This window comes from Psammomys obesus, unplaced genomic scaffold (assembly GCF_907164565.1).
Source record: "Psammomys obesus unplaced genomic scaffold, mPsaObe1.curated_primary_1811, whole genome shotgun sequence".
Classification (NCBI taxonomy): Eukaryota; Metazoa; Chordata; class Mammalia; order Rodentia; family Muridae; genus Psammomys; species Psammomys obesus.
Genome location: NW_026596088.1, coordinates 1,038,206 through 1,049,936, shown reverse-complemented (window position 1 = coordinate 1,049,936; position 11,731 = coordinate 1,038,206). Strand labels below are relative to the sequence as shown.

Genomic DNA, 11,731 nt, shown 5'->3' with positions numbered 1-11,731 from the left:
GGCTGTGTTTAGAACACTTGCCCGATGGCCCCGGCTCCATCCTCGGACACCACGGAAAGAGAAAAGTGCACTCTGGGCTGCACCAACGGCTTATTTCCTGTCCTGCGTCCCCAGGCACACAAACAGGCCACACGATGCCAGCTGCCGGCTGCCTGGGTGTCGCTGGGAAACACCACCTGTCAAAGGGGGCAACCTGTCCAGGAGGCCCGGATCAGAAACGAGCGTGTGTCTGAGAATAGATGCACGGTGCTCAAGGTCAAACCTTCGCTGGCCAGTTTGCTGTGTGGTAGCTGTCTCGGAGGCGGAACATTTATTAGACCTATTTTACAGAGGAGAAAACTGAGGCCAGCAAAATCAGTGTCAGCCCCAGCGGGTCACACGAGCTGGAGGCGTTGGGGCTGGCTGGGAAGCCCAGGTAAATTCCAGGTGTGTCCTGTTGGCCTCTGAACCTAAAGACGTGTGACCCGAGGGGCCCAGCCAGCCACAGTCATGCCTTCCGGTGGCATCGTCTTGGGCTTTAGGACCGGCGGGCATGAGGCATTGGAGTATCCCCTTCAGCGAACAGTTTGAGGGAGAAATCCAGGGCGGGGGCAGCCTGGGTCAGCATCCCCAAGGAGATGATGTCAATGTGGGTCCCACAGAACTGGGGGAGGTTGCCCAGCGTGACGCCCCCACTGGCTTCCACAGCCACCCGGGGGAACTTGGCTTTCAGCGCAGCCGCCGTGGGGTGCAGCTCCTGGAGGATGCAGGCCAAGGGGAGGTGAGCCCCCAACCCAACCCCCCACCCTCACCCCCCAGGCCCCGCCCGGGAGCCGGCTCCCAACTCACCTCGGGCTTGAAGTTGTCCAGCATCACCACATCCGCCCCGGCCTCGGCGGCCTGCAAGGCCTCCGTCAGGCTGCTGCACTCCACCTCCACCTTCAGGGAGAAGCCGGCCGCCTGCCGAGCCCTCAGCACCGCCTGCCGGGCCGATCAGAGAGAGGGGGAGGTTGGGTAGCCCGGCCCTGGAGCCTGGGGGGTGGGGTTGGGGTGGGGGCGCACTGGGCTTTCAACCCCCCCATCTACAGACCCATCACCAGGCAGGGGCTGGGAGTCTCCGGTGGAGCGCCTGAGCTGGAGGTCTGGGGCGGACCAGAGTGAGGACAGTGGCCCAGGCAGCCAGCCCGGACACTCACCTTCTCCACGCCGCCGGCTGCCACCACGTGGTTGTCTTTCACCATCACCAGACCTCCCAGGTCGTAGCGGTGGCCCGCGGCCCCGCCTACCAGGAGCCCGTACTTCTCCACCAGCCGGAAGCCCGGCGTGGTCTTCCTCGTGCCCGCCACGTGTCCCGTCCAGCCCGTGCCCTTGGCCACCTCTACCGCCGCTGCCGCCGCGCTGGCGACCCCGCTGCAGCGGGCCAGGGTGTTCAGGGCCACCCGTTCCCCCAGCAGCAGGTGGTGGGCGGGTCCCCTGACCTCGGCCACCTTGACCACGGGCACCAGCTTCGACCCCTCCGGGAGGAGCCAAGTCACTCGGCAGTCGAGTTGAGTGAAGATGGCGTCGAAGAAAGGTCGCCCTGCCAGAACCCCGGGAGATTTGGCCCACAGCGCGGCCTGCGAGGGGCCAGACCCCGTGACCAAGGATGCAAAATTGAGGCCAGGGCAGTCTTCCTGTAGCCAGTTGTTGACCAGGGCTGCCAGGGTCGTAGGGGGCAGCAGGAGCTGGAGGCCTGGGGAGCAACGGAGAAACCTCTGTCGGTTTTGTGCATTCTTCCCTGGTAGCCAGAGGTGACGCCAGATTCCCTCATAGCCAGGGTTAGCATGGCCACAGCCAGTCAGAGTGGAGCCAGGACCCCCAGGGGCCAGGCTCGGGCAGAGCCTGGTAGCTGACCAGGCTGTCAGAGGGAATAGAAATCCCCCCCCCAGAACAGCCAAGGCTACACAGAGAAACCCTGTTTCAAAAAAAAAGGGGGGGGGATAGGGGAGGAACTGAAGAGATAGCTCAGAGGTTCAGAGCGCTAGCTGCTCTTCCAGAGGTCCTGAGTTCAATTCCCAGCAACCACATGGTGGCTCCCAACCATCTGTAATGAGATCTGGTGCCCTCTTCTGGCGTGCAGGCACAAATGCAGGCAGAACACTGTATACATAATAAAGAAATCTTAAAAAAGACAGAAAAGAAACAACGGACGGCAAACCGCCTTAACACATTTGAGCCCAGATTAAAGCTCTGTGCCCTGAACAGCAGCTGCCCCTCCCCCTCCCGCCCTTCTGCGATCTGCTATGAATCCTGAGTACTCAGGTACTCAGATCACTTTCCTGTATAAGTGTGTCCCAGGCGAAGAGCTTGTAAGTAGACATGGCCCTGGTATTAGAATTTGAATGTAACTGGGCGTCTTGTATTTTATGTATCGAACCCGCCGCTGGGTTAAATTCACCAACGAGACGTTTTATATCCTGTTGCTCTTTGGAGACATTGGTTGCTTAGCCCAGGATACCCTAGACGCCCAGGCACCTCACCTCCTGAATGCCGGGGCTGCAGACACCCAGCACCGAGCCCCCGAAACCTAACTGCATGGGCACCTGACTTGGGCACACCTGAAGGTCGCCTCTGCGGTCCAAGAAGGATTAGCTGGTTTTGCTCTGAAGCCCTCCAGCAGGCGATGAGCTCCTGGAAGCTGCTCTACCACACCAAGCGTTATAAAGCCGGAAGCTCAGGTGTTTGCAGCAACAGAGGACAACAGAGGCCCCAGGCAGCCGTGTGGACGCAGGCTCTGAACTAGGAGCCTTCGTTCGGCTGCAAACTAGGCTCGGTCATGGACTGTTCCAGAGATGCGAAGAAGGGGCAGAGGCATGGTTTCTCTAAGGTCTCAGCATGAGGCACCAACTTGAAGCGCTTTCCAGCCTTCGGCCACCGCAGAGGCGGTACAACGCTGCCACCTGTCGGCCTGGAGAAGAACCGCAGCCTTCACGCAATTCGTCTGGTCTCCTCCTCCGGGGATTTCGCCCTTGCTGTCCTGCAATTCGCTATGGAACCCAAGCTGGCCCTGAACTCCAACCAGTCATGCCTCACTTTCCCAAATACTTTTGGATCTCCATGTTGGTCTCTGAATTGCCGTTCTGACGAGAATCCTGTTGGTTCGGTTTAACCAGAACGCCTCCTTACACCCCCCTCCCCCGCCCCCAGGATTTCCTGTTAGTAATTTTGACACCTTTGACCCCTTCTGTGCTCTTGGGCTGTGGATTCCTACTTGACCACACAGTTTTTACAGTTCTGTTTTGAGTTCTTGCCTTACACTGAGAGTTCCAGACGACTGTTTTATCACTCGCCTCCTGCCTTCTTCTGCTGTTTTTTTTTTTTTTTTTTTTTTTTTTTTCCGAGACAAGATTTACATGTAGCCATGGCTGTCCTGGAACTTGCTCTGTAGACCAGGCTGGCCTCGAACCAGAAAGATTCGCCCCCTTCTGCCTCTCTAGAGTGCTGGGATTAAAGGTGTGCCCCACCACCGGCCGGCCACTTCTGCTGTGTTTGAAGACTCTGCCACTGTGAGCCCCAGTGCCTGTCCTCTGCCCCTGCCACGATCTTCATGTTACCCCGCTGCCCACGCGCTGTTTTGAAACTCCTGACTGAGGGCTGCCAGGGAGATGGGTACACTCCCGATCAGGCTCATCCCTGTGTCTGGGCTTCATAGTCCCTTCCCTCTCTCCTGTCACAGCTTCCTCTCTGACCTCTCTACAGACCCGGGCTAGGTGAGATGGTTCCAGCAATGTGCACCACCGTCCTGTCCAGCCTTCTGCAGGATTCCAGTTCCTGTCCCGGCAGGAGGCTCAGGCCGGTAATCCCAGCATGTGGGATGGTGAGGTGGGAGGATTTCCAGTTAAGGCCAGCCTGGGCTACATACACAGTGTGTTCCAGAATAGCCTGGGTGACTGTGTAAAATTCTGCCTCAAGAACAAACAGGAGCCAGAGAGATGGCTCAGTGGCTAAGAACATTGTCTGCTCTCCAAAGGACTCAGGTTCGATTCCCAGCACCCACACAGCAGTTCAAAACTGTCTGTAACTTCAGTTCCAAGGGATCTGATACCTTCACACCAACCGATGGCCATACAATAAACTTAAATAAACTAAAAACAAACAAACAAATATAAAATAAAGCAACCAAACGCCCAGTGTGCTGAGCTATTCAGATTTGCACAAATGGTCAGGTGTGATGGCACACACCTTTGACCCCAGCACTCAGGAGGCAGAGCAAGCAGATCTCTGTGAGTTGGAGGCCAATCTGGTCTAGAGTTCCAGGACAGTCAGGCACACACAGAATCCCGTGTCTAAAAACAAACAAACAAACAAACAAGTGAAAGAAATGGACAAACACTGAGCAGTTCATACAGCTGTGGCAAATACACAATAGTAGTTGTGCCATCAGAGAGTCCACATGGTGGAGCAACTCAGCACACAACTCCAGGCCAGGACCTGAGTGCCTCAGCCTCTTTTTGCCTGTGACAGGAACGCTGCCGCCGAGGTGCTGGGTTCCTAAGCTCGGAGGGATGCTGTCTGGCAAACAGCAGCTGTGTTGGCTAACGAAACCACTGATGCATTCCCCGAGCATGCTGGGTGCGGAGGAGATAACCGTCTGCGCCCCTGAGAGGAATGAGTCATGTTTGCCAGGCAGAGGTGGCTGGGGTGGTGGGGATTTGAAGCTGAGAAGCAGGAAGAGGGCTTCGGGTGAGACTGGAGAAACAGGAGGCGAGCCAGAGTCTAAGAGGATTGAAGCACTTAGCTTGGGAGTCTGGGCCCGTCCCATGAGCCACCACAAAACCTGGAAGTGAAGTGCAGTGGTTAGGGTTTTTCTAGAAGGTTCACCTGAGCCACCAACTGAGGATGGAGTCAAAGGGAGGCCGAGGCAGCCAGCAGCAAGGCTCTGAACTTATCCAGCAGTGTAGGAAGGGAGGGAAGGGTAGATGGGGGAGCTTGCCTCTGACATGGGATACTCTTGAATTGGTGGCCATGAGGTATCAAAACGTTGATTTTTCTGTTCCAGACACAGACGGCAGGAGCCATCCCAGGAGAGAAGTTTGGGGCAAGAGGAACATCCGGGGAAGGTGGGTGAACACCGGGAGTCCCTGGTGTGTGGGTAACACATCCTGCCTCCCCACAGGGGTCATTCCCATTTCAAAAGCACAGAAGCCAAATGTCAGTGTTTCCTGTGGCGAGGCTTCGCAGCACAGCCGGGGAGGGAAGCAGGTGGCTCCCTGAGGGTGTTGACGTAGATGCCCACGAGACACATGAGTGGTGCCTAGAGACACAGTAGGAAGATGGGTCCGCTCGCAGGAGATGCTGGGGTGAGGGTATGGAGGGACTGTGGGCATGGTGTCTCAGCACAGCGGGGGCGGTTGGGGGAGAATGCAGGCAGAGGTGTGGCTGACGCACAGAGAGGAGTCAATAGCGGATGTTTGGGGGTTGTGGCGAGAAGAGTCAATAAATAGTGCATGGGCAGAGCAAGTGAAAGACAGAAAATAGGTCACTGGACTTAGCAAGTTAGCGACCAAGAGGCCTTGGCTGAAGTAGTCTGGGGTGATGTGTGATGGAAACAGAGTCCCAAGGTCAGAGTCAAAACTGACTCGGTGAGGAAGTGGAGGCGGTGAGCGTGGGCCGCTGGCTCCAGGTGCTGAGCGAAGACCCTTGCTCACCCAGAGTGGCAGCGGGGCTGGAGTCCTGTGGAAAGGCTGTGTGAACTCCCAGCTGCCCAGGCTCGCTGTAGACCAGCTGTGTCAGAACCTGGGGTGGGAGATCCCAGCCATGTAGGTGTCCCAAGTCCCCCTCGAGTCCCAACGAAGACTGATGGATATGAAGGTTGAGAGCAGAGTTCTGGCACTCGAGATGGCTGACGGGCTAAAGGTGCCTGCTGCTTAGCCTGGTGACCGGAGTCTGCGGATCCCTGGGACCCACGTGGAGGAAGGAGAGCAGTGACTCTCACAAGTTGTCCTCGGACCTCCATGTGACATGACAGAGAGAGACAAACACACACACACACACACACACACACACACACACACACAGAATGAATGTTAAAATGCAGCATCGGCAGAGGTATCAAGAACCTGGATGAAGCCGAAGCCTGCTGCAGATCCTGAGATCCTGGCTGGGCTCAGTTCTCAGACTCACATCATGGAGTCAGCCCCAGCGCCCATCAGTAGAAGGCGGATGAGGAAAACACGCTGGATATGGCCAGGGAAGACTTCGCCTCAATGGAAACAGATTACAGCACTTGCAGGAGAACGGTTAGAACCTGAAATCAGGTTGAGGCAAGCATCACGTGTTTCCTCTCAGATGTGGAGTCTAGATGTTTAGAAATAAATAAATAACCATGAAAGTAGAAGGGAGCTCTTGGGGGAAGATGGGGACTAGAGAAAGGCCTGAAGTGGACAAGAGGGTGATGGGGTGGAAAAGATCAAAGTACACTCTAGTCAGGTAGGAAACTCTATTTTGTACAATAACATACACTAATAAACATGAATGAAAAGGGAGGAGAAATAAAGAGAAGAAGAAGACAAAGAAGAAGAGGAGGAAGGCAGCAGCCAGGCACCGTGGCTTATGCCTTTAAGCAACTCAGGAGGAAGAGGCAGACAGATCTCTGGGTATGAGGACAGCCTGGTCTACACAATGATTTCAAGGACAGCCGGAGCAAACAGAGAGAGGCTGTCTCAAATGGAGGAGGAGGAGGAGGAGGAGGATGGAGAGGCAGGTCAATGGCTTAAAGTGGCGGTCTAACCCACAAATCTGGAAAACCAAGGGAGGAGGCTCAAAAATTTGAGGCCAGCTGGGCGTGATGGCACACACCACTAAACCCCATCGCTTAAGAGGCAGTGGCAGTGAGCTCCAGGCCACCGGAGCTACAGAACAAGACTTTGACTCAACAAAACAACAATAAACAAACAAACAAAAAACAAAAAACAAAAAAGTTCGAGGCTAGGGGCAGCAAGATGGCTTATTAGGCAGAGACGTTTGCCATCAAGCTAACCCACCTGAGTTCCGACCCTAGCGTCTACATGACGGAAGGGGAAAACCCCCTTCCATCCTCTGAGCTACACACCCAAGTAAACAAACAAATGCGTTTTTAAAATTAAAAAATTAGCGGCGCATAGTGGCACAGGTCTTTAATCCAAGCACTCTGGAGGCAGAGGCAGGTAGTGTTATGTTATACAGGCAATTCAGCTGGCCTGTCCTCAGGGACCTTCAGGGTCCTGACAACATCCTATGTCAGAATTTGTGTCCTGTGACATCATCTGGGCCAGGTACATTGTGGCCAGTCTGCCACTCCCTCTCTCTCTCTCTCCCCTCTCTGCTTTCTCCCCTTTCTCTGCATCCTCTTCCCCCACCATCTCTCGCTTTTTTTTCCTCTCTCTCTCCATCTCCATCCAATAAATATCTTTCATACCAGTCTGTTGTATGTGTGGCATATATATATATATGTCCAATATATATAGCATATATACAATATATCTCAACAGGTAGATCTCTGTGAGTTCAAGGCCAGCCTGGTCTGTGATTGAGGTCCAGGACAGCCAGGGTCATGTAGAGAGACACTGTCTCAAAAATAAAATAGTATAAAAAACATTAAAACCCCTGTGCTCGTGTGATATGGCACCATCTGACCCCACTGATACAAAATGCCGGGAAAGGCAAATTCGGAAAGTCAAGGTAGTGGCTGCTAGACGCTGGGGCTGAGCAAAACACGGCTGGGACCTTATTAGGGTGAAGATGCTGGGCTCGGTGAAGCTACTAAAACTCATTGCCATATGTGTTACTCAACTGGCCTTCCCTTAGGGACCTTCGCGGTCCTGAGAACGTCCCAAGTCATTACCTACATCCTATGACATCATCTGGGCCATGTACATAGTGACCTCTCGGCCACTGCCCCCTCCTCTTGCTCTCTCGCCTTTTGCTCTTCCCTTCTCTTGCTTTCTCTCCCCTCTTTGTCTCTGTCTCTCTCTCTCCATCCAATAAACCTCAGAGCATTTAAGACTGGTTGTGTGCATGGCGTTTTTATCTAAATACTAACAATATGTACATAAGTAAACAGGAACCAGTTTCTGACCAATGTCACAGCCGCTCTCCAGCCGCGCTCCAACCATGCCCCTAACAGTGACAGCACTCAGAAGACAGAAACCTTCAGGAGAGGTGGTACACATCAGTGACCCCAGCGTTTTCTAGGCTGGGGCATGATGGGAGCTTGAGGCCAGCCTGGGAGGGGCAGGGAGAGGAGGAGGATGTGGAGGAGTAGGCTCAGAGCAAAGATGCAAACACCTCCCAAGGCCTTCCACTTGCCAGGTAAGCCTCCCACTGTGAAGTACACCCCAGTCCTTAATCCAGGGATTCTCTAGGGGAGGTCCAGACAAGGTCTGTCCTGGACCGGCTCTGTAGCCCAGCTGGTCTTGAACTCAGAGATCTGCCTGCCTCTGCCTCCACAGTGCCCCCGGGATTAAAGGCGGCCGCCACCTGGCAACTCTAGGGATTCCTCACGCAGGTCTGACAGGTTATTAGTAACTGAGGCTTCAGGCTCGTTCCTCTGCAGAGCACAGCTGAAAACGGTGAAAGTTCCCAGCCTCTTTCTGGCGACCCCTCCCAAGAGGCTCTCCCAGTAACAGGAAATTCTCGAGAACGGATGTTAGAGCAAACGCTTTTTCTAGTCCCCCCAAGGCTTGGGGCTGAAGGAATATGATGGCTAGAATCCAAAACACCTCTTTCTTTTTCTATTCTTTTTTCAGGCTTATTTATTTTGTGTGTCTGAGTGGTTTGCTTTGATACCTGTGTGTTCACTGCGTGTGTTCCCTAGGAGACCAGAAGTTGCTGGAGCCCCCGAAACTGGAGTCACAGATGGTTGTGAGCGTGCTGGGAACCAAACCCCAAGCCTTTGCAAGAGCAGCCAGTGCCCTAACTGCTGAGCTATGTCTAGAGTCTCTGTGTCTCTAGCACAACAGGCTTAATGGAGAGCTGTGCAAAATATTGATCTCTGGGCCCCAGCGAAGGGATTAGGGGACCATGTGTAACACGCCACAGGGATCTCATGGCTAGCAGAGCTTCTGAGGCTGGGAAGACCCATCGCTACCACTCACTGGTGTGTGGCTACACCAGGGCATGGTTGTGTGCTCTCATAGATCCTACCCACAGTCCCCCATGGCAGCACGCAGTAGTCATGTTTACAGACAGAAAATCGAGGCTGGAAAATGCAAAGAGAAACTTCCTAAAGAGCAGAGCTGGAGAGCGACTGGAGCATGGCTGCCATCCAGCTCTCCCTGAGGACGATCCAGTGAGGACGGCCCAGCTCCTCAGCCCCCGCACCTCCCCCACACAGCCACCTTGGAGCAGCCCTGCCTGCCCGGTGTTCACACTGTTTCCACTTGGGGGGAACAAACGGACACATCTGGAGTTCCTTAAGCCATTTCCAACAAAAGAGATCCCTGAGAGACGTTCTGAATACCCAGGCTCCCCTAATTAGCAGCTGTCCCCGGAAGGCACTGACTTCAGAGGGAAGCTACAGGGGGAAGAGGAGGGGCAGGGCTGGGGCTGCCAGCTGCCTGCAGGGCACAGCTGTCAGCCCGACTGATTGCAGTTCTCACCCTCTTCTCCATGGAGACGGTCCTCCCAGGAACCCGGACTGCCAGAGGATAATCTCGCCCAGCTTTTTAATTGATTATCTGTGAACTCTCTCCTGGGATACCTTTTTAATTGATTATCTGTGGTGAATAAAACTCGGATAAAAAGCTGGGCGTGGTGGCAAGGAGGCAGAGGCAGAAGGATCAATGTGAGTTCGAGGCCAGCCCTGGTCTACAAAACAAGTCCAGGACAGCCAAGGCTACACAGAGTAACCCTGTCTGAGGGATGGGGTGGAGACAAAAAAACAAAAGTAACAACAAAAACTCGGATAAAATTGACAGGGCAGGGATGAGATGTAGCTAATTTGGAGGAGTGCTTGCCCGGCTTGCAGGAAACCCTGGGTCCCATAATCACCTGCAATTCCAGCATTTGGAGATGGAGGCAGGAGGATCAGGAGTTCAAGGTCACCCTCAGCAAGGTAAAGGGTTTGAAGCCAGCCTTGGCTATGAGAACTTTTTTTTTTTTTAATGAATAAAATAAAAAGGTGTTTCAGGTGTGGTGGTGTGGACCACACTCTAGGTCCTAATGATACTGAGGCAGGAGGAGTGTGCCTTCAAGGCCAGCCTGAACCATCAGACGTGGCAGAGGCATGCTAAACTGAGCAGTCCTGACCGAGGCTGCCTTCACCCATCACTGCGGCTCTGCCCGCAAGGTAGTCTGAGCAGTAGCTTGTAGGCAGCCTCCTTCCTGGAGACGCCCTCCTCCTCCGGCTGCCCCTGAGCTTCAGCATGAAGTTTCCAGAAAATCGTAACAAACTTTTTGGAGGTTATTATTTCAGTAACGTCACAGCCAAAGAGAAGGCACAAGTATCTCCTTAAGGTGTCTTCATTTTGGCCTTGGCAGATGGCCTGGAGGCAAAGCACTTTGCTGTGAGCGCATGAAGATCCTCAGAACTCACACATAACACACACAGAAAACCCAAGTAAGGTGAAAAAGAAAACCCAAGTAAGGTGCTCCTGAGGAAGAACCTGAGATTAACCTCTGACCTCCGTATGCACAAACATCCCTCGGCACGAACCGCCCCCTCCCCCACACGTATAAAGCAGACAGATGCAAAAGGATTCTCACTGGGGTGTTTACGATTTAATCTTCACAACTGGGCAGTGTGGGTTTGTGCCGCTGAGAAGAAGGGGGGATGGGCAGTGATCTAACCTGCAGTCACCTCGGATCCCAGGAAGGACAGGGCTGAAGACAAAGGACCCAAATCTCCTCAAGCAGCGGCCCCTCCAGGCCCCGCCACCCTCCCATGGGGCCACTGTCTGTGGTGGTGAGGCTGCACCAGAACTGGAGCAGTCCCCTTAGGGAACCACAGTGTTCTGGCAAGAACCCCTTCCAGGTCAGAAAGAGAGAAGATGGTGGGCCAGGCCACGCCATATCAACACAGAGTTCTGCAAGACTCCGGCGCTCTGTGCCTGGCCTTCTGAGAATGGCCCGGAGCATGAGTCAGAAACATCTGCAATCCTGACTGCAATCCTGACTCCAGGTGAGGGTCTCAGGGCTGCCTGCTGTGAGACCAGGCCTGGGGGCCAGCGCCACTGTCAGAACTCTCAGAATTCCGGTCTCACAGCTTTGCTGTCCCCTCTGCTTATTTGTTGATTCATTCGGAAAACACCAGGTGGAGAAAGAGGCTGGTCCACACTGCAGCTTCCCGCTAGGTTTCTTCCAATAACCTCACTTCCCTGGAAACAGAAAAAACTGGCCTCTCACCCAGTGCTGGCGCAGTGAACAGGCTTTGAGGGTGAGGAAGATGATCAGAGTGTGAGGGGCAAAGGTGAGGAGGCTGCAAAGGGCTGGCTCTGAAAACAGGTTGGACTTTAACCAGACACAATGCTCCACCGCAGAGAGAGGCCACAGACGCCCTGGAGAGGTGGTAGACAGTGTGGAACCTGTGGTTCAGGTACTGAGAAAGGAAAGGGAGAAAAGGTTGAGTCTTGAAATGAGCCAGGCAGAGCTGGGCTTGGAGGAGAGCTCAGAGCTGGGTCCCTCTCGCCTGGCAACAAGAAGTCCTGGCAGAATTTTGATCAGAAGTCAGAGGATAACAAAATGAAGGCTGAAGTCAGAGGCTAACAAAATGAAGGTTGAAGTCAGAGGCTAACAA

The 11,731-nt window shown here is 54.1% G+C and overlaps 1 protein-coding gene across 1 annotated transcript in view; it reads right to left on the bottom strand.

The window, feature by feature from the left end:
- Positions 1 to 275: 275 nt before the first annotated feature.
- Positions 276 to 11,731, bottom strand: part of Qprt (quinolinate phosphoribosyltransferase) — a 14,449-nt gene continuing 2,993 nt past the window's right edge. Inside the window, exons 2-4 of the mRNA XM_055627497.1 lie at positions 1,176 to 1,711; positions 829 to 960; positions 276 to 736 (exon numbers count right to left, since the gene is read on the bottom strand). Of these exons, the coding sequence (XP_055483472.1) occupies positions 518 to 736; positions 829 to 960; positions 1,176 to 1,711 (887 nt within the window). The 3' untranslated portion in view covers positions 276 to 517. The remainder of the gene's footprint in view (positions 737 to 828; positions 961 to 1,175; positions 1,712 to 11,731) is intronic.